Source organism: Vollenhovia emeryi, unplaced genomic scaffold, assembly GCF_000949405.1.
Source record: "Vollenhovia emeryi isolate VEMERY1.0 unplaced genomic scaffold, V.emery_V1.0 DF939203.1, whole genome shotgun sequence".
Lineage (NCBI taxonomy): Eukaryota > Metazoa > Arthropoda > Insecta > Hymenoptera > Formicidae > Vollenhovia > Vollenhovia emeryi.
This window is the reverse complement of record NW_011967163.1, coordinates 220,539-244,005: the sequence shown is the minus strand read 5'-3', so window position 1 is coordinate 244,005 and position 23,467 is coordinate 220,539. Positions and strand designations below refer to the sequence as shown.

The window sequence follows — 23,467 nt, the reverse complement described above, 5'->3', positions numbered from 1 at the left end:
ACGACGCAGGGTAATCGAGCTGTGACACGCACACGCACACACAACACGGGGAATCGTTACGTTACGGGGCCGTGAGGATTACTCCGGGGGATCGCGTGAGTTTTCGCCCGACGGAGAAACGAGAGGACGAGGCTTTTTATTAGAGAAAGCTACCAAAAGCGACGGGCTAATCCCGCAATTACACACCGGGACGCACCGAGCGTACGTGGATTCGATTGGCATGGGAGAGGAGAAAACGTTGTCATCGACAGCGCGGAATTAAAATTACCAACGTCTCGCAGACTGCGTCGACACCAGCCGCGGCGATACAGCGTCGCGGTTGCTGTCCCTGGGTCGTTCGATTCAATGAGATCTTTCAGAATATGCGACAACTTTTGCTTCGCTGCCGACCTCTTATTTTTTTCCTCTTTCTTTCCCCCGCGCAAATTTAAACCGTCCGAACCATAGACTTAGGACCTGAGCAGAATGGCTGTCTTGTACTCTTAAGACAATGTTTTGTGTTTTAAATCTTTGTGTTAAAGTCCGGGTCTCTAGATAAGTCTATATGTATAGTGTGCCGTGAGCCACCGTAGCGACAGTGCAAATTGTATTCCTCGTCAAGGGATTTCAACAAATTTTCGAGATAGCGCATGCCGCTTGGGTGCGGCCTTCTACGCCACACTCGCGAGTAATTAACAAAAGGTCTCTTGGTTGGACGTGGCGGTGTCGGCTCTGAATCAGAGCCGCGTGCCAAGAATAAGACGAAGAAGAAGAAGAATACAAGTCTATGGTCGCGACACAATGTATCGGGGATACGCGTGCAAATATACACGCGATCGTCCAGTTGCGCGGGCCGCGGCTGATAAAACGGTGGAAACTAGGCGGAAATAGGGTTCCACGTGAATGCGGGGAAATAGAGAATGCGGCGAGCCGCATCGGCGGCCGAATTAGGCGACCCGCTTAGCCGTATCGAAATTTCAGCCGGCGGTTTTATGTCAGTTGCGCCTGCGAGAGAGATTGTACGCAAACTTTTTAACCGCCCGGGATTTCTCGGCGGGCGCAGTACGGGGGATTACCCGCTCGGAGGCGAGCTCCCCGCCCGGCCCGCTTTTGCATTCGTCGCCGCCGTGTTCCGAAACCGCTACGTTTTAGTGGCTTTTACGGTTGGATTTTGCGGCGACTCGAGAGGCGAGGCGAGAGACGGATACGACCTCGTGTAACACGACGGAAGGGCAGCGCGCACGCGCGCGCGACGGTGGAAGTGGAATGCGATGCGAACAATTGCTGAAATAACAACGGTCATCGAGCATTAATTTGTTTAATATTTGCACTGCGCGTGGAAATGGTAAATAAATAATAAGTGACACGCTATCAATTTACGAGCAGCGCTCGTTCAGCTGAGTATTTACTCGCGTTTATATCGAACGAGACATTGTTCGAGTATCGATATTATTTCGTTAGCGAGATGGAACTGAGGATTCATTTCGGGTCGCCTGGAAGTGTCCCTTCAGCTTAAATTTGCAAAGTGCGGATACGAAAGTTCCGCCACGTAGGAATCCGGGTTGAATATTTATCTCTGACCCTTCTCTCTCTCTCTCTCTCTCTCTCTCTCTCTCTCTCTTTTACGGCTGTTTCGCTTTTCAAAAATAACTCGCTCGGACGGTCGCGTTTGTCTATAACGTTCGAGTAATTTCGAGGCTCGGAGCAAATTGGTCGTATTTCTCGCGCGCCATCGCGGAGAATTTCTAAAGGTCGTAGAAAAGCGGCGGAAACGGAGGGCGCGCCCGTAGTTTTCTATTACTTTCCAATTTTCTAATACGAGGCTGCGCGTTGCCGGGAGACAAGCCCGGAAGGCGGCGTACAAATTCCCATAGACATATCGACACGGACGAGCGCAAACAGATACAGGTCACGCCGAGGTTCGATGCACGTAGCGTGGCGCGGCGGAATCCCTCCGTTTCCACCGCCCCGTCCGGAGTGGCGAGCGCAACGAATGAGACTCGGAGCGATCGCCATCGTGGCTTCCCCCGCGCAAACGAAGACGCGCGCGCCTTCTTTATCTCAACAGGCAGGTCCCAAAAGCGTACACCCTCGTACGTTCCTCGCATTCCCGAGGAGTCCGATCGCGGCGCATCTCCGCGCGCCAGGTCGCGCAATCTGTATTCGCGGGGTGCACCGCGGCGAGATCGAGGGCATTTCCACGCGAGAGGAATGGTCGCTCGGCGAATCTCGAATTCTTTGCCGCGCGCGCGCTCGGCTACGTCAACACGACCGCGCGCGAAGCGCATTGCGAAAAGGAAAGGCACGCTTGCTCATCGTACCCGCCAAGGACAATTCCTCGTTAAACAAGCGGCACCGAGTTCTCGCGCGGGTAGCCCTCGCGGCCAGTTTTCAATCTGCCGCATTCCGTTGCGACGTAACACCGGTCGATCTTCGCTTTTTACTTTCTTTTGCGCGTACAATTATTAGTATTTGCGCGCTGATAAGATATCTTCACCCTCCGCAAACGACAGAGAGCATACATTTCGCTTCCTCGAAGGCGCGTACGAGCAAACAAAGCGCCGGTGTCCCCGAGTTCAGCAAAGAAATCCTTGGTCCCAAACATCCGCCGAATGGTATCCTCGAGATGTTTAATAAAGAATCTCCGCGAAGCTCCGCTTCCTCCCTAATTTCACGTCTTCAACTCCAAAAGGAGCGCGTCGAGCAGAGTCGGAGAGATAGGAACCTGTTGGTCTCTCGAGTCTCCTCCATTTAACGCGTTACCTGTTTAAGCCCGTGGTCCCACGTCTCTCCGGTGGATCGGCGGGTCCCGTGCGAGGGATCGCTCCAGTTGGCGGAGAACGAAGAGAAGACCTCCACCGCGAACTCGCGGGCCTCGCGTCGACGGGGCGACGAACGGGACACGCGATATGGCGCGCGTCGAGCGACGCTTCGGCGGGCGGACTGGCGTCATTCCCGGTCGGGATCGGCTAGCTCGTTCGCCGACCGACCGACCGGCCGGCTGCATAGTGCGCGCCGCACACCGCCTTGCCCGGTTCGCCCGGTGCCCGACGTTTTGTACCTTTTGCCCCCGAAGGGCCCCCGGTCGCCTCTCGACCGCGCGCGCGGGGGTATGCTCGCCGACAAAAGTTCGGAGCTCTGCCTTCGTCCTCCGCTCGCTTCTGGTTCCCTCGTCGCCCGCCGTCGACTTGGATTAGCCATCAGAACCATGATGTAAGAACGTAAGGTGAAACAATGCGCGTAATTTCATTTAATTTAACTTGTTGCAATAAAACGATAGAGTAGCAACGGAAACATAAAAGGTTGGGGTTGTCTCCACAAAGCATTGACCACAACCGTTGCGTCCACTTGCCTCAGCAACGTTTTTAACTTTTTACTAATTCTGTCTGTTTCAACTGATCTACTTTGTATCACTTATTGACAATTATGTACTAGGCGACTTAACTATTTTATTTTAATTTCGCGCTGATGAAAGCACTGTGTGCTGAAACGCGTCCGCTATCTTATATTATTTCAATGGTAACAACTTTTGATTTTTTTTGATCCGACAAGAAACAGTGAACAATACAGTTAAAATAATTATACGTAGTACGAATATTTGAAGAAGTACTTGAGTTGTGACGCAACGCATAAGCAAGACGCAGGAAACGCAAAATGGCGGTTGCATGCATTTTGGGGGCAAAGTGTTCGCTGGTTCTTGCTACATCCCACCGCAATTATACGCGCAATGATTTACAGTTTGAAGGTTTGGGGCAAATTTCTGATTGGTCAAAGGATCGCCATTAATTGAGCGAGTGCGTATCCACGGGAATGTTTCACCTTACATTCTTAAGGCCTGCGTCCACGACGCTAGAACTTGATCCAAGTTCTAGTTTCGAGAAATGGCGAATCAACTTGCAGCTACTCCATAAAAGCAAGTTGATTGGCTACACACTTCTCGGAACTAGAACTTGGACCAAGTTCTAGCATCGTGGACGCAGGCCTTTACATCACGGTTAGAGCGACGACGCGGATCGCGCGAACGGACGTCTCGCGTGGTCTTCCCGCGAGGACACCTCGCGGTCGACGTGTCCCCAAGACGTGTTCCCGAGGTGTCGGCTTACGCGGGCAGACGATTCGCAGTTTAAGCGTTAACAGCGTGGCTCGATCGGCGTAGAAAGGTTTCGCGGCTCCCTCGTGCTTTTGTAACGCGATCGCCGGAGCGGCGGTCGACGGTAAATTAAAACTCGGGACGCAAATTGCTTTCCGAGTGCTATTCTTTCATTATACCCGCGGAGAAGAGGATAAATTAGATATTCCTCCGTAGAGACGGAAATTTAAGATTCTGACCACTCGTCTCGCTCAGCTGCCGCCCGTCTCTAACGTCGCGCACGGTGCCTCCGCGTTACGCGCGGCGTCTCGCAAATTCCGCACCGCCGCGATAACATATATATATTACGTCAGAGTCATTCCCTCAGCGGTAGGGACACTCGTTGTGAAGAGCCCGGCGAATTTGCGTTCAGAAGGATGATCGCCGCGCCGTCGTGCGCAGGCGGTGAGGCTGTCCATTGTGCACGAGGCTTAAGCACCGTCTGCAGTTCCTTGGCACGGTGCCCTTGCTGACCGGTGCTGACCGTATGCAGGATCGACCCTGGACCCCATGCCTCTCGGTCGTCTTTTTCTCTCGCCGCTCTCCGTCACTCTTCTCGCCTCTTCTCTTCTCTTCTCTCCCCCCCCCCGTCACTCTATCTGCCTCTCCCTCCCTCCGGTTCCACTGTCTCCCCCCTTTCGTCTTGGTCCTCTCGCCGCCCTTCACCCGCTCCATTGTATGTAATGGCGCCAGGACGACGACACTCGGGTCGTTACTTCCCTGCCTCCTCGCACACCGCGTGCGCCCGAGATAAGCTCGCGCTAAGAAAACTATTCGGGGGGGGGGCGCCCCCCGTCCAAATTCGCCGCTCGCGAGAGCGAAAAATCTGGTCTCTCGGTCGAATCCGAGCGATCGCGGCAGAGGCCGCGGGATCGCTGCCCAAAGAATGCCGTCCGGCAGGATTGTTCGTAGCGCAAACTCGCAAACTCCCCGAGCAGCGTTTAGAATCCTCGCGACGCCCCGCGTACCGAAAAGGCGACTTGAGGGATCAAAGGTATACAGAACACGTTCCGATTCCATTCCAGATTCTTCGACGTGGCCGAAAAGAGTCCTCGCCCCGCCCGGTTCTCGGGAACGACGTACCGGGCTCCGTTTGACCCATTCATTTTTGATCGTCGGATCGCGAGCCGTCACGTAACAGCCTACGTGTAATAACGTAAAGGGCAACGATGACCTGTCTCGCGTTCAGGGATCAATGTGACTCCGTCCATAAATTATGAGAAATTCAGCGACAACTTCGTCAGAATTGTTTTCAGAATTTAAAAGTCGATGGAAATGGCTCGCGCCGCGTTTATCGCGGTACACCGAGGGGTAAACCGCCGAGAGCATTGTGGCGTACAGATTGGCGGCATTACTGGGCATTACTGGGCATTTTTTGGGCATTAGGCCTTGCTGGGGCATTATAAAGAAGATAAAACAAGATAAATAAGATAATAAGATAACAAGATAATGCCCACTGGGTATTAGTAGACATTGGTGTACATCATTTTGGCCAGCGGTTAACCCTTCGCGATATACCGTAGCTCAAACGCTGTCAATCCCATTCGCATCGTGATGCGGACCGAGTGTGTAACGTGCGAAAGTGCTCCTCCGTCCCCTCCCTCCTCTCTCTCTCTCTCTCTCTCTCTCTCTCTCTCTCTCTCGGGATGTTTTAATTAATTGAGCTAATGGAATTTACATGCCGCGATGATGATATGCAGGCGTACGCCGCGCCAATAAAACGGACAGCGTGTGTGCTTGCACGGCAAAGACAAAGAGACAGTTACACGCACAAAGCAGCGATACGGGAGAGCGTCGATCGTGCAACACCCGCGGGAGAATTCTCCATTTCGTTTCTGGTAATCCGATCCGCGGCGGTGCCGAATAAACTCGATCCGCCGTATTGTAAATCGAGGCTTTTCCGAGGCTCCTCGCCTTTTTGCACGGTCGGATAAACACGCGAACGCGTGATTTATTATTTTTTTTTACGACTCGGGAGATCAGCGAGAGAGTACACGCTCGTGAATAAACCGCAAGCAATTTGCGAGAACGTTAGTGCCTCACCGCGAGAACCGAACCGAATCGCCGAGAGTCGGACGTGAGCAAGACCGGTGGAGACTCACGAGGAAGGTTGACACTTTTATACAAAGCGCCCTCGCGATCGTCCACCGGCCGTAAATTTCTCCGTTTGCGGTGACCGGCCACCGCGACACGACGGGCGAGACGGTTAACGGTTGCACGATCGATGCACCGCGAATGGACGCGCGCGAATTTCCTCTCGCCATCCATCATGCTCTGCCATGCCAATCGACGGGATCGACGGGGCCGCGCTCTTTCGCGCCGAGGCGTTAAGGCGACTTCTCGCCCGCCCTCGCTCGCGTTCAACTCACCCTCTTGTGCAGCAGCTCGCCGCTGCAGTCCGCGCGCGGCCGCTGCTGGCCCTGCCTCTGGCTCGTCGCCGTCGCACCCCCGCCGCGGTCGACCTCCCTGCCGATCGGGCTGATCATTATTCTCTCACCTGCGAGCAGAAAAGTAGACAAGTTAGCTCGAGAAAGCCGCCGACGGAGGAAGCGGCGTATTTCCGAGCGTGTCGTAACGAGGCCGGAACTATCGGAATCGACTGATATTCCCGAAGATTTTTTCCCCCCTTTGTTCTCCCTCCCCGGGAAAACAGCTTCGCTCGCGGGCTCGGACTCGGCGGAAAAAAAAAGTTGTAATAACGAGCGAGTGGATTGACTTTCTCCTTAATCACGCGAACGACGGTCGTTTGTATTTGCGCCTCAAAGCGCCGGAACTGTCGGAGCTACTTCCTTTCGTTCATTACGCGGTATTATACATCCGTTGTCCGTTTTTTTTCCCCCGGAGAACCTTAGAGTGTTTTCTTAATTTAATTGTGAGATGAGCTAGCGATTCTTTTTAATATCGTATCTCGGCGATTAAATTGTAAATGCGATATACTTTTTGCCTAATCACAAATTCAGTTTCGGGGGCTCGCTCTTTCCTCCTGATCCTCGAAGGATGTATCGGAACGTTAGCATATTTGTTCATACTCCGCTGTCTGTGGCTGGGCTGAACGATAATGGATCTGGGACGACCTGTATAGAATATTCAAATGCCTACAGAAATGTTCCGCAGCTGCGACCGTTAGACGCGTCGTAAAACGGAGAAGCACTTCCGTCTAACGCAGAAAATTGCGCAGCTATTGTACCTGTGCAGATACAATCGGATTGCGCGAGGAAAATTCTTGGTGGACCGTGGTATTTAGATTGCCGTGCTTCGACTATTCTTTCTGAAGGCGATACTCGCCAAGGAATATTCTCCGCCTCCGAGCAAACGTCCATCCAGTTTCCTTAGTATCGCGTTCACTCGATTCTCCAAACATATCGCGGTCGGGGAAAAGAAAGGAGATCGGCTAAATTTCTGTGCCCCGCTAACTTGCCTTCGAAATGCTCAGATCTTTTTATTCGAAAGGAATAAAGACCGCGTGTGATTATCGTTTCTTTGCACGTTCAAAGACGTATATTGGTCGCGGGATGATATTGCGTAACCTCGATCCGCCTGTTCCTCGCAGTTGAATTACCCAAAGCCTGGTATCGATCATGCGTACCCTTGCGTAGTCAGGCGGGGGCGTACGGATGCACACGGGATTTCCATTATTCCGCGTTGTGCATTAGACGGGCGGCGCACAAGCCTTACCGGGACACCGCCGCACCGCCACGGATCCTCGGATAATTAACCCCGGGCGCCCGCGCTGAAATTCTCGACCTAAATTTATGCTGCTTTTCAGGCGGTTCGGCAATCTCGCGATTCAGAGCAGACGTTAAATCGCCGCTTAATCTCGCGGGTATTAATCGCTCATCCGCCGAGCGAGGCTCCGTTCATCACTCGTAAGTTTGCGCGAGCCAAATGTTCCAGACGAGCCGGGTTAGGCTTCGAATATTAGAGGCAGAGATTTACCGCCGGTAATATATTGAGTGTTTACGGTGTAATATGAATATATTATATTTTCTTGACAATGAAGCAACGGAAAGTTATTTTTATCTCCGTTGCATTGTACGCATTCTGCGTTGCTGAATAGAACACCGTCTCCCCTCAGCAATTGCGAAAAGACTTTTGCAACGATCGTATCGTTCCACCGCTCTGTGCGCCGCGAGTTTGTGTCGAACAGAATTGAAATAATTGTTACACGAGAAGTCTTACGTTATTACAGAAATAGATTTAATATCGCCAGTAAGTTTAAAACCAGCTTGATCTCTCGTCCGACACATGTCTTTTGACAACTTTATTTGTCACCCGTCAGTTCAATCTGATATCTCGTCCAACACACATCTCTCGATACTTTTACTTGTGTTCAACGATTAACAATGCAACTTCAATTGACTTTGCACTCTTCAACCAAAGAGTGCAATCATTTTTCGACTAATATCTTACTAACATAACACGATATTGGCCAAATGAACGGTATGAGATCATTAACAATTGTGTGAACAGATTACTTGACAAGGGTCCAAATCTGGAACCGAAACGTCGTTTTTCTTTTTAAATAAAAACAGCCAGAGTAGGTCGTTTGAAAAAACTACGTATCACTGTTATTACAGAAATTTATATCGCGAACACTTGGGGAAAATCTGATTAATCAGCGCGCTTAGCGAGCCATTAATTCCGAATGGCGCGATATGCCCGGAACGCTGAAGGATCATTTTATAAACCTTTTATAAACGTGGGCGTTGTGTACCTTTGACATTGTCTTTGCCGGCGTTATTAATTAGCCTTTACTCGCGCGCTTTGTACGGGTAAGAGGAAAGTCGATACGGGCCGCTCCAGCTCGGAGACGTTATTACGACCATCCGGTTGACGTCGTCTAACTCTTTTTCCCCGACCGCCGAGCCCGCGATAGCGATTCGTATTACGACCAACAATATATTAATTGCGCCTTAACCGACTTCGAGTTCGAGGCAAAAGTTCGGGTTCTTTCACAAAGCCGGATTCTCCGGGGCAGCAGTCGTCGGCGATTAATCGCCTCGACGCTGCGTGGTCCACAGGTCGGTTCATCGAAAAGTTAATCCTCGTGGAAACCGGGGAAGGGGACGATAAATTCCAAACGCAAAGGAAAACTTACTTGGACTGTGCACGCGTATCTCGCTGTCGCTGGGACTGGAAACACGATGGTCGTTCAGCGCGGCGGCCCGTAAGTGTCCGATCGGGCTGATCAATCGCTGAGTGGAATGACCGCCCGGCGATGCTAACCTTAGGTCCCTCATGTCGTTGCCGGTAACCCTGAAATTTGACGAGCAGGTCAGTGGGCCGATTCGTAGAAGGCCGCGTTTCAAGTGACGCCGCGCCGTAAAGTGACGTGATGCGGGGAGAAGCTGCGAGAGGGAGAAAGTTGAGTCGCTGGACGCGCGATTTCAAGGGAAATACGACGCCCCGGATGTCAAGGAAGATTTTGCATAACGCTATTAATTTGCAAGTGTCGGATACACTAGCTCTTTCTTTTTACGCGGTTTTTCGAAAAAAAAAAATACACAGACTCTGACATTAACAATATTATTAAAGAATAACGACGCATACCGAGTGCAAAATCATGTGAAAAGAAAACCTGTCCAAGCACCATTTTCTACGCGGTGTTTCGAAATACACAGAGTGATTTTTACATGTTGTTTTTCCAAATAACGCGATTTTTTTTGTACCGCGATATACCATGTAAAAAGAGAATTGGACGTATAGTTATTGACAATTTCCGACGTTTCGCAATTCACATTTGATCGCGCAATTGTCTTTTCACGCACAATTTATAGCGAGCGGGAGCCTTGCCGATTAATCACGAGAAAATCGATGTTTACCGTCCGAGACAAACACAGCTACGCGATACAGCAGAAATTAGATTTGCCGTAAAGGTAGACCGCGACGCGGAATACGCACGGGAAAATTGTATTATCAAGGTGACGCGGTTTAGTTCGCGCCCGGCAATAAATAGAGCTCGGCGAGCTTGAGAGCGGCTCTCACGTCGATTATGACACCGCGACGCCCTTCGGTCTAATTAGTGACGTCTAGCTGGCTGGTCTCTCCGCGTAATGAAAATTTAACGGCGAAATTATATCGCTGTTCGCGCGCGCTCTTATAATCGGTATAAAATTTCTTTGGACGAAATAGATTTGACCCGGGTATATTTGCCCTTTTTAAATACTTGACGTAAGTTTCGTTTTATTTTATTTATAGTTAACTTACTCCGCTATTATTTTTTAACTCCAATCCTACGCTGTACACATCCCATCGCGTTGCGTAAAACGAGTCCAATCTTCTGTTGCTTTCAGAAAAGATTTTTTCCGCTAAATGCGGAAGAAATGCGAAAATTTTGCAAGTAAATTTTAAGAGCGCGTAATTGTGTAATTTCATCGTTACGCGAGAAGGCAAATTAATTACCGTAATTGCGTCACCGCACAATCCTCGCGTTATGAGTTGTCAAGAACACACAGGAAATTTGATCGGTTGTACATTTTGCGTCAGACTAACAGCGTTGTTGTTGTTTGCGCGAGCAAGCGGCGAGTAATTAAACAGCGACTTAAACGAACGAACCCTCGCGCGTGCAAGGAGCTACGTACATAACGAGTTATTTACGGACTAAATCGGGCGATAGCTAATCGCGCTGCGTTTGGGTGGAAATGCGCCGCCGCCTCTTATGGCGATTAAATTACGCTCTTCTCGCAGCATTCGCGTCTCGGCGTCTCGTGCCAGTCGAACGACTGCGACACGGTTCGCCGTAAAGTGAGAATCGAACGGGACGCTGGAGCGCCTCGGGCGGTGTCTTCGACGCGGTAATTCGTTTCTAATACTTGTCGAATGGACGACCTTTCCGCGATGCGCAAGGGCGCAGACATTCGGCCGCTTGCGGCGTTTCCACTAGTCACCACTTCAAAGTAACTAAACAGTCGCGCAACTCGCTCGCCAGAATTAGACGGCAGGGTTGCGGCCGCGCGAGTACGCGCTCGCTAATAAGTTTCCCTATTACGGGGTGCGATAGGGGCGGCGGTTTAATTACAGCGCGCCGAAACTTCGTTATACAAATACCTGGGAGGGGTCGGCTTCGCGTCTACTTACATGCCGGGGCATTTGCCGATGTCGCCGTTGCTGGCGGCCCTCAGCATCTGGGCGGTGGTGGGCTCGTTCTCCAGCTGCCTCATAGGCAGTTGCTGCTGCGGGCTCGAGTGATGGAGCGGTTGCTGCCGATGGCCGCTGCCGGTGCTGTTTCTCGGTAGCGGAAGAGTGGACACCGCCGTCGGCGGTTGAGTCAGCGTTCTCTGAGGCAGATGAGATGTGCTGACGGCCCTGGGTGGAAGCGGGTCTCTGCCTATCACGGACCCCGAGCCGGACGCTGCGAGAAAGAAGTACGCACGCTCGTTAAAAAAAATCCTATCGTATGATTACGTATGTACGTTTGAGGCAACCTTCATTGCGGTATACGCGAATTACGTCTCGAAGCAGGACTTCATACGGGACGTTACGCTAATTGAGCCTCTCGCGTGTGCGCGGTGAAATCTCACAAGCATCCTGGGACCGCGAGGGATCGGTCCGGGGGGAGGGGATTCAGGAAACGTCTGTCTCGCTTGAATGGGAAAGATGGGAGAAATATGTGGGAAACTACAGTATGGATATCGGATTGAGTAATGCCCTATCGTAGATCGCTCGCCCTCGGCGAACAACCGTTGTCAGTCGTAAGTGAAAAATATACGGGATGATGCGTGTATGATTTCTTAAGATTTTACGACTGATTATATAAATCGGACCGAAATGAGTGGGTTTTGCTCGGTGCCGACTGTACTCAACTAGCAATGAGTATCTACACCGAAGTATTATGTTTCGTTAAGTGACTCGCACCGTGGTGAGAAGTTACATAAAGAATACAAGCCAGTTCTGGAATAGACAAATATATGAAATATTAAGTTAATATATTTGCCATTACTGTAATAACTTAACGTACACACACGCGAATATGTGCATTCAATAAGAATATTCGCGATTGGATCTGGTGTAAAGCTAATATATAGCTGGCGTATACGAACCGTATAATTCTGACTAATATTGACACTCATGTGAGACTCGGCTGGAAGCTTCGAGATTACATATATTTCGAGATTACATATTTCCTAGAAGCCTTACAGTTTCGAGATTACATACATTTTCTCACCCCGGAGCAAAGGAAATCCTTAAGAAAATAAATAAGAGACAAGTCCAGAGAGATTCCAAAGCTTTTATAAAATAGCTGCGAGTTGATTAGCTACACATTTCACGAAACTAGAACTTGGACCAAGTCCATCGTGGACACAGGCCTTGACGCAGGCTCAGACTTGGACGATCAAATCTCACGCCGGCGGGTCCTCCGGCCGGATGCGTGCAGCGAACATGGGAATGGCACACGGGATCGAATTGGCAGACACACAGGACGAGAGAGACCGAACGGAAACGTGTAACGCGCGGAATGGCGGGTAGGCCATTGCGTTGGAGAACGGAGCAACGAGACAGATGAGGGAGAGGAAAGGACAATTTGCCGGGCGCAATTAAGTCAACCTCCGGAATCAGGCTGGCGCGCGTTCGGTTACGTAAGGCCCCGGGATTGTCGCCGGGGGACCGGCTCGGCGACGCACGGCTACGCATCGAACGCAATCGCACGATTCCCTGTCTTTTTCCTCCCGCATTCTCGGCCCGCAACGAGTCGGTACGAACAGGTTTCCCGCGGTGGAAACGACGGAATGGAAAGTCCGATCGCGTCCGTCGCGCAACTGGGAAAATCGCAGTAGCGATCGCCCAGGAATTCGATCGATGCGGAATGCGTCGGGAATCCGCTGGCGAGGTCCCTCATCGAGAGACCGGGGGAGGGCGATTCAGCGGACAATGAACGGAACAAATCGCGCGCGGATCCGCACCGGCCGCGCGCTGCTGCTGCTGCTGCTGCTGCTGCTGCTGCACGCGCGTTTGGCATTTGCCCGCTCGAATCGGCGGAATATCTGTCGTGCGGCGATCGTTCACGCTTTAAACCGGCGTTCACGCTCAGACTGACGCAGGGAATGCAAACGACCCGGCGCGATGCCATATGGGCGCAGCAGGAAACTCCTCTCGCACCTCGCGCGCATAATAGTCGGTATTCAATCTGCAGAATGTATGGGGCTGATAGCACGCGAGTGCGCGACTCCCCATATGATATGATAAAGACGTCGCGCGCGATTTGAAATTCCGTTCTCCGGTCACGATCGGGCCATATTTGCAGATTGATATAGCCGAGGTTTCTCTGTTTGCCGGCGTGGCTCGTAAACTCGTTCCCGTAGAATACGTGAGAGTTCAAGATTACGCTGCACCCTTAGACACCTGCGCGTTGCATGCAGTTTCCGTTGAACCACAAACGGCTTCTTTTATTTATGCTCTTTGCATCATAAGTGAATGTTATAACGTAGCGAGACGCGTTTATGAAGCTCGCCTGTCTTAGCCTGTCGTGGAACGTCCGGGCTGCGCAATCGAGAAATTCATGAGCAATAAAGCTAAAATGAGGGTCTTATTATGCATGGAGTATCGTGAGATATGGTAACTTCGCCGGCCGCAGCAACTATGCGCGGAGAGTGATAAAAGATTTCGAAAGAAAGTGCTTTCTCGGTAGCAAAAAAAAAGTCGAAACGGCCGAAAGACCGACTCCTCGCGATTTTTACGATACTCCGGCTCTTTATCTTCCCGTCCCGAGTTATCGCCATTCGAATTCTATTTCGCTGCATTTTGTTTCGGGTCCATTCGCCCACTTGGCGTTTTCCGCCCGCGAAATTACACGAATATATACGCATCAATTTTTTTCACACCGCGAGATACGCGAGACATAATTCAAAGGGATGTACAGTACCGGCCAAAAGTATACCACCTTTAGGTTTTCTGAACATAACTTTCGTCGAAGTGCACCGAATGTGCTCAAAATTTTACAGTAGACACCCGACAACAGGTACATCTTGTACACGAAGGGTAATGAAATTCGACAAAGTACATCAGGATTATGAATTTTTCATGCGAGCACTTTAAACCCAACGAGATGATCAGGGAAACCTGCGATGTTCCAGACATCGTCAGGGTAAGACAGGGAAGACGTGAGTGGAACGATCATATCCAGAATGGGAGAAGAGAGAATAGCAAGAACAGCAAGAGACGGGAAACCAACATCCAGAAGACCCCCGGCAAGACCCCCAAAGTGATGGATAGACAGCTGGATCACAAGTGTTCGTGGATTTGAACTCGGATCTTTTCGTTCATTTGTTTACTAAGCATTTCAAACATTTCTCTGCGCCACACTCGCCAAGCCTAATTTCAGAGGAAGAAGAGGAAGAAGACTTAAAAATTAGTTATGCTGAAGAAATCGAAGGGTGAGATATTGTTGGCCGGTACTGTATTTTCCGCCGCGTAGTGGCAACATTTTTCACCTTTACCAGGCCGCGGAGATGGAGGTTCCGCGCGCGGAATTGTTCGCAACCCGGCCGGCACGACGAAAAACTCGAACGTGCGAACTATGCGCGATTACGTCGACTGACCGTGGACAATCGGCGGTGTGACTGCGTGCTTGGCGGAATGCGTGACGACGCATCCGGGATGCCGGCGATTTGCGCGGATTCATCGTTATGTGGCGAGTGGACACGCGAGCGGGATGACTCTGCGACGTTCGTATCGATAACCAGCCATGACGCCCGATTGGATTAAATCGAGATCGGCTTCCTGAGCGACGTCGTGTTTCCTCTCGCGCAATCGTAATCGCGTTTCCCGGTTCTTGGCCTCCGCGACCGGAATGCGGATGGACGGCCGGCATTGTCAGCGATTCGAAAAATCCTGCGCGTCAAAGGACGTCGCGAGAAATTTATTTGGTATCGACCGATAAATTTTCGTTGCAAGATAGAGATCGCAAATAAATCAAGTCGCGATTGAGAGTTACAGCGATATCCGCAACGAAGACTCCGCGTCTCCTCCTCCTCGCTCTGCTGGATTATCAGGAGTTATTTGAGTTAGGCCCGGTTTTTCATTTCCCAGCGAGGGGTAAACCGCTGAGGGCATTGTGGTGTACAGATTAAAAATGATCTTTTAATGTCAAAAGTCAAGGGTCCCTTTTAAAAAATCGCCGATAAAAACATTTCAATTTCTTCGATTGTCTCGATATTCTACTTGTAAGCTGCGAGGAGCGTGCGGAAGAATTTAATATTTAGCGCATCGCCGAGAAGACTTTTTCCAGCTTCTTTATCGCGTACAATAACAGTCGTTCATCTCCTCTTTTATCCCAGAATATAATTGCCGCGCATTGATCCAATGAAACGCGTTCGGCCTGAATTGTATCGCCATCCTCAATGCGATGCAAGTTACGATAGCCATCCGGAATATTCAATGCACACGGAAAACGCGCGGATAATCGAGAAAACGGGAGAAATAATTTAATAGATAGTCGGGCGATCGATCGGCGATTGTACTGCCCTAATATTCCACCTCTCGAGAGAGCGCGGTGTAGAGTCGGTGCGATAATAATTTAAATGTACGGGTCTGTCCACCCATTGCGAAAGTCGCGCAGGAAACGTTAGACCGTGTAACAGATCGGGCCGGCGTTACCCAATTTCGTTGTTTTAGAACCGGACCTCGTTTCGCGCGCATTACAAAATCCGCAAACGCGAGAAATTCGCGGCAAGTTTCGCGCCGCGTTTAATTAAAGCCGCGCAGTTCGTACGAGAGAAGAGCGGCGGGTGGATGGGGGGAAAGGGAGAAGGGTGCGCGTCACAAAGCTGCGCGCGGTGCGCGTAAATCGAAAAGAAAATAAAACGAAATAAATTGTCCGGACTTGGAGAATAACGGCGTTAAAAATTCCAGGCGCCGATTTGATCTGCCGTGCCTGCACGCGCGCGCGTAAATATAGGTGTGCCACTTGGCACCGCGCGCGGAAAAGATCAAGGTGCACAAACGAGCGCCGTTATCCGTGCGTACTTATGTACGGGGTGTCCGCGAATTTCATGGCGTTTCGAATCCGCCGACGGCCGCGGCGAATTTCTCGTCTTGTTATGGGAAACGCTGTTTCCGTCATGTCACTGTGCTACGCGACTCGTGCGCGCGACAACGCGACGTGTCGCGAGGCGTTTCGAATCTGGAGGTCTGAGCTGGAAATTACGCTTTCACGGTAGAAAGGAGGGAAAAGACAGGGAGGAGGAGGAGGAGGAGGAAGGAGGGTGGTCCATGGAATCTCCGACCGTGCAGAATTCACGGGGATTAAAGCGGGGGTTGTTCACCTCGAATGGCCTAAAAGGGGGGTTGGGGCGCTTTCCATGGGGATTTAATGGCTGGGCGTCGCGACGCCGGAAGAGGCGTCAAAGGGTCGTTGAAACGACGAGGAGCGTCGGCTCCGGAAGGGCGCGAATATCGTTTTCCCGGATCAGGATTCGGCGCTGAATCGCTCGGAGGGAAATTATGGGAAGAGGGGCGGTTCTCACGTTCGAGAGCGGTTAATGAAATTCGCGAGGAACTCGCGCCGAGTTGTGACACGGTGGAAGCACGTAATCCGGCTCGACACTCATTTTTACAGAGCGTTTCACCATCTTCAGCCTTATATCAGTTTCTGAATGCAGTGTTTGTCAACTCGCGAGTTTTGCTTGTCTCAACGTTAAATGCCTCGAAACATTGACATTCCATTTAATCGTCTCGATTGTCGATCGAGTAACAGAGTACGCTTCGACTGAATTTCCCCGCTCGATGATCACCCACAGTCTGTACAATTAACACCAGAACTACCAGCATGATGCAAGCATTCTGTATAGTATTGCACTTTGAAATTAGAATGATTGATGGAAAATTAATTGGCTAATTATTTGCTCAATTGTACAGTAATTTTTTTATCTCGATAGCGTGAACATAAATTCCAACGATAGCGTTTGAATAATTTCTATAATTTGAAACAAGACGTTTGAATCATAAGTAAGTGACATTAATCAAAACTTGTAATCAAGTGCTTTAATAGAATAACGTGTCAATATACCGTGAGCTGGATTTTTACGCCTGACAATACCTTTCTCGCGTGAATTCATGTAGAGGAAAGTTCTCTATCATGAGATAAGTCTCTAATATGAGATAGCAGGTTTTCAACACTCAAATTCAATCACAAATCTCTTCTCGCGACGATTACACGATCGGACAATTAATTTTTCACTAAACAGATTTCGCTCCAAGGGCAATAAATTCATGGTGGAATCAACTGATGCCTGTTAATTTACCAGAAACCCCGCTGTCCCATATTAGGATCCTGTCTTATAGTAGGGGACTCTCCTCTATATTTTTCGCTGAAATTTGAAATCCGTCATTTTCGCGGGGTTGGTTATTCCGGTGTTAAATACGACCTTGCGTGTAAAATGACGCCATCAGTCGGAGCTCGTGTGGGCGCTTCTCTTTTTCTGTCACGCGTCGTGTTCGGATCGGCGAAGGTGGACGAACGAGCGCGCGCGAACCGGGAAGGACGCGCACCGGGTAGGCAAACAGAAATAGATCGTGGCACTTTGAACACGACGGCGGCGACGGCGGCGGGAACCGTACTCCCACGGTCATTTGTATCGTCCTCGACCTGTTGCTGTTACGGTCGGACAAGGGTGTTGATTTTCCTTTTTCGCAGTCGTACACGCCGGACCGCCTCTGTACGCCCCTTCCCCCGCGCGTACCGTACTCCCCGCCGTTATTACATCGCGGGGCGGGAGAGGGAGGGCGAAGGAAACGCCGGCGGTGGCTCGCGTCCGGGTGTAATAAATATTTTACACCCCCACGGCATTCCTCGAGCGCTGCTTCTCTCGCGGTGCTTTATCGCATCCTCGCACGGTATCCTCGCCGCGAGATAAAATAGGATCGTACGTCTCGCTTAACACATCGCCGTAAAACTGTGACGACTAATCCGAAGACGAAGGGGACCGGCGAGGCTCGCCTGTGTGAGATAATTCACGCGAAGGCCCCGGCGGCGATGTTACCGCCGCGCGCATCAGCTTTATTTATTCTGAGCTCGATTCTGATCCGAAAGATTAGAGATGAATGAGGGAGTTGCAAGGGGAAAGTTTCATTTATTTATCTAAAGGGCTGTGTCCACGATTCTAGAACTTGGTTCAAGTTCTAGTCTCGAGAAGTGTGTAGCTAATCGGCTTGCGACTTTTACGGAATAGCTGCAAGTCGATTGGCTACACATTTCTCGAAACCAGAACCTGGGCCAAGTTCTAGCAACGTGGACACAGGGTTTAAGCTCGATTGTGATCCGAGAAATTAGAGATGAATGAGGCAGTTGCAAGGGGGAAAGTAACATTATACGAGGGGATACTAAATAGCGATCACGTCATGTTTTGTAACAGCCTGCTCGTCATATTTATTCCCTGCGACAAGGCCTGTTTTTGTTTCAAAGTTGCGAGACACCTCTTGGCAAGTACGTCTGAGGACTAAGAATAGCCAACGTTGTTTTACGACTCGAAAATAAAAAATGAGAGGCCTTTATATAACTCAATGCGATTCTCAAGTTTCTCTTAATTTTCCCGCTCTCTCCAGGATATTAGCATACTTTATAACGACTTTATAACGATTATCACTTAATCGCGAAACTTGGTTAAATCATAACTTTACGTTTTCCGTTATGCGGCTCCTTCGATAGCAAGCGAAGGAGTAACTTCTTATGTCTTGAATTATTCACATCTACGTACGTACTCGCACTTAAACCTGCGGTCGGGATCTTCAGGAATATTATTTCCAAAAAATACGGTCTTCTATTTTACATGAATCCGAAAAACTAAGTTCTCGATGCAAGTTAATTTTTTATCAAATTAATAAACTTCACAAAGCTCTCATTTGATAAACACAAATTCGAGGGAATAAAGAGCCGGAATGTCAGTGTCTGAATAATCCTTTATTCTCTCTAAATAATTATTTTATTAGCCTCTAAATAATTATTTTAAATTTATTGCGAAAAATATTACCCCAGCCAGGGTTTGAACCTGGACCTCCCTCTCACTAGGCGGGCGTCTCTTTATTCCTTCGAATTTGTGTTTAATTTTTCATATATATCGTGGTTTTTCAAGACTCCAAATCGACTCGAGTTACGAAAAAAAGGCGCGACGATCGAAGCTAATAACGCGAGAATGAGATACGCGCGCAGCCGCGAGTATGTTATCCCCCGATGACGAAATCATTGTTTCTTATACGGAGGGGCAATTTGGTAAAGCGACTAATCGCATTGCCGATCTGCGAAACTACTGCAAACTCCGGTCCGCCGCAATGTATTTCCCGTGCGGATTAATCTCCCGCGTTTGAACCACTCTCCAAGATCGCGCAACGGTCTGCCGCAATCTTGCCACTATGATTATGGTAGCAAGTAGCCACTACGGCACCGACACGAGTGTCGACTCGGCGGCACCGAGTAACGGGATCTGTAGTGATCAAGTAGGTCAGGCGACTCGGTATCGTCGCTTTGTCTCATCGGCCGTGGTACTTCAAGGTCCGGCTCTTGCCTTCCAATCACGATGCTCAGGACGACATCGCGATCCCTAAGCGCGAAACGTGTGTACGCGAGCTAACTATCCACTTTATACTAGCAATAGCGTCGGTGATTCTTTTTGTACGCCGCCAGAAACGGTAATGACACGGGGAGATTTAACGGTGGATAGCGTAAACGTTCTGAATGGTTAACGAACACGTTGAACCGGTGGATGATACCGCGGTTGAGTCGTAATGCCGGCGGTATCGCCTGAATAAATAAGATGTTCGCAGTGAAAGTTATTAATATCGGACGGATTATTAGACCTCGAAGTCTCTCAATGCGTGAATCTATGTGTCGAGGTGTCTACGTGGGAATATCGGAATTTCCACTCGGATGTATCAAGAATTAATGAATGCCACAAATTAACGCGCCGCACGCCGTCGCTTCGTCGACTTACGCAAAAAGCGTCGCTTGCGAATGGACGTGCGAATATGAACTGTCGTAAGAAAATATTCGCGTGTTTTCACCCGGGAAAAGCGCGGAGCTTGTCGCGCGCGAGAAAGAGTCGCGTCTAATGACACTTCTTGCCGTCTCGTAAACTCAAAAAACGCCAAAATGTCGCGAGCGGCACGGTTCTCGAGTTAAGCTCGTCCTTTACATTTTACGGACGGTCGTAAAAGGGTCGTTGCGAGCGTTAGCAGACGACCGGAAGAAGTAAGGTAACGCGCGTCATGGATGGCGATCGATGGAGTCTAGCCGGTATGTGGGGGTCGCCGCCTTTTGATACGAGGCACAAGGAGTCGAATTAGGGGCTGAGCAGAAAGATTGTCGTAACCGTTTACGATTCTGTCGTAAGACTTAAGTCGGTGTCGGAAGTCAAAGAATTGTCATAGACGTATGTCGCCTTGCGATGCAATAAATGACGTATGTCTACGACAATTCTTTGTGCGTTGATTTCCGACACCGACTTAAGTCTTACGACAGAATCGTGAACGGTTACGACAATCTTTCTGCTCAGACCCTTGAACGTCGGCAGGCCGCCGTTTGATACGAGGCACAAGGAGTCGAATTAGGGGCTGAGCAGAAAGATTGTCGTAACCGTTTACGATTCTGTCGTAAGACTTAAGTCGGTGTCGGAAGTCAAAGAATTGTCATAGACGTATGTCGCCTTGCGATGCAATAAATGACGTATGTCTACGACAATTCTTTGTGCGTTGATTTCCGACACCGACTTAAGTCTTACGACAGAATCGTGAACGGTTACGGCAATCTTTCTGCTCAGACCCTTGAACGTCGGCAGGCCGCAAAGCGGAAGGAATAATAGTCAACACGCGAGAAACGGAGCAAATGGTGCGTTTCGCCCAACTAATGCTACAGAAGAAGTCAATTACTCCCCTTTTATCGAGGACACGAAGGCGTTTTTCCCACGCGAGAGGATTAAAGCGTCCGAGCGGAAATGTAATTTTAGCATAGCAATGAACGCGTAGCGTCGATCATCCGTTAGCGATCCAGTTACGTTGGCGAGGAAAAAGGAACTACGCCGACTAACGTGAAATCTACGAGAGCTGACCCAACAAACCGGGCTGTCCGCTTTTTCCGCGTGTTTCGACGCCGCGCGGGGAATTTCTTATCGATTCTCAATTTCCCGTCGCCTCGCCGGCACCGTCATTGTGATCGATCTGATGACGGCAGGTGCGAATACGTCTTCCTGTCACCTACTTTTACGTTTGTAGAAATTGTGTCGCTATTTCCTTGTTCATAAGCTTCACGTCGTATCGCAAGAGGGAAGCCGAAGGATCGAGAGTGCGCCAGATATATCGAAAATGTCGCGTAGAAACGCGCAGTTTTACGTCGTCTAGGCAACAGTAGAAAGTATATACCGGATACTCTGGCAAGTTGATAAGAGGAAAAAAAATCTCATTAACCGCCCAACACCTCGCAGCCGCGCCGCGCCGGTACGCATTACGCAAGGACCGAATCCGCGACGCGAGTTCCGCGACTAGGGTAACGGTATTTTACGAAGCAAAATCGTTCTGCATCGCGCACACAGCACAACTGCGTTTAAATCCTGCTGCTTTAACGGTTCATGTGCCGAGGTTCAGTCCAATTGACGCGCCCCTGCGCGTCCTCGGCTTCGTGGCAAAAAGATTCCGTCGCGTGACCAACCTATTCATCAATGACATACCTTCCTTAGATGTTGCCCAGCAGCCCGTCCGGGGTAAAAACTAGAAGAAATGGGGCGCGATAAACGCCAACGTTGTTTTGCTGTCGTCTCTTATTGTGGACACGACGGCGAACTATTTGCTACAGCTATCAGCAAAACATTTATTTCCTAGCGAGGGCTGTAAAGATCGCGGGGCGTCCAAGTGTTTTGCCAAATCGATGGTAAATTAATGGCATCCGGATAATCTATCGGTTGTATCTCGGATTGCCGAGTAGACGACTTCGAAATATAATCTGACAGAGCTAACTGTCGGACTGTTCGAGATCGCCGCTTTATTGAGAGGCAATGATGTAGGCTGCCGAATTGGTCACGATCTTCGACTCATTATCGACCGAAAATAGCCGCTGTTACTTTCGTTCTCGGATAAGAGCAGTAGTTGAGAAGGAACACGCGTTCGAACTAGAATGTCAGAGTCCGATTTATATGATGAATGTACCAGCTTACAGAAAAAGAATAGGAGAGGAAAAAGGCTTTCTTTAATCGAAATATTTTAGCGATCAATGGAGATATTTAGGTACACGGAGAGGATGTTTTCTTAAAATTTCCCCTGAAAATCATGTAATCGTGATTACATTTTACTAATAAAATGTATGATATAAAATTTCTAAAAACTCGCCGAAATCCCATGTCGTCCCACAATTACATAATTTTCAGGATAAATTTTAAGAGAAAATTCTCTCCGTGTAGAGCTGCGATTATAAAGGCTGTCTAATGTCCATTTCTGCCAATGTGGATTAACTTTAATCTCGGTTTAATTTACCTTCCACCTTTTCCCAACTCTTAGAACTAGAAAAAGATAAAAACCGAGTTAAATCAAAGTTAATCCGCATTGATAGAGCTGGATATGAATTACTTATTGTTAGATGAGACGTGCGGAAAGTATCCTTAATGACCTTCCTGTTAAGCACCCAGGAGCTGACAGATGCGTTGAATCGAAGCTCGCATTTAGCCTAAAAACTTAACGAATTGACTAATAAGAATATTCTTCAATGTCGCCAGCAGTAATTAAAAACGTAAAATATTACCTCGGCCAGGGTTTGAACCTGGACTTCCCTACACTAATGCATCAGTGGTCGAATTGATGAGACGCCGGCCTAGAGTGTAGGGAAGTCCAGGTTCAAACCCAGGCTGAGGTAATATTTTTCGCAATAAATTTTCTGTATTATCAAAAATGCCAGACACGGTCAAGAAAATACTGACGTTAACGAATTGAATCGAATCGTTCGGGTGTCTAACGCGAGTTTCGGCAGCTGCGTACGACGATAGCGGAGAGATTCAATGATCGAAAGTGCCCGGCGCTCAAGTAACGGTACTCGGCCGAGAGAGGAATGCTCCTTGCATCGCGCTCGCGCGCGGAGCTCGGATAAACGAGCGGAGCGTGTTGCGAGCCGAGCGGGCCTCCCGGCCTTTCCGAAATGTATTCGTCGGGCCCCGATCTCTCGTTCTCTTCTCGGCGGCCTTTCGCGTACGGTTTCCTCGCGGCGATCGGCACCGCGAGAGCGCAACAGTACCTCTGGCGGTGCTCCAGAGTTGCGGGGAAACTGTAACGCGAGACGCCGTTCCTCGATGTCGAGAGATCGAGTGGCTCGGCGACCGAATCGGCGGCGCGATCGTCCTCGCGCGATAATCGAAAAATCCAAGGTCTGAATTCCATGTTCACGCCGGAAAAATT

At 49.7% G+C, this 23,467-nt stretch overlaps 1 protein-coding gene across 1 annotated transcript in view; it reads right to left on the bottom strand.

The window, feature by feature from the left end:
* Positions 1-23,467, bottom strand: part of LOC105561657 — a 154,625-nt gene that overhangs the window by 12,718 nt on the left and 118,440 nt on the right. The window contains exons 11-13 of the mRNA XM_012011829.1: positions 11,186-11,459; positions 9,207-9,364; positions 6,478-6,605 (exon numbers count right to left, since the gene is read on the bottom strand). Of these exons, the coding sequence (XP_011867219.1) occupies positions 6,478-6,605; positions 9,207-9,364; positions 11,186-11,459 (560 nt within the window). The remainder of the gene's footprint in view (positions 1-6,477; positions 6,606-9,206; positions 9,365-11,185; positions 11,460-23,467) is intronic.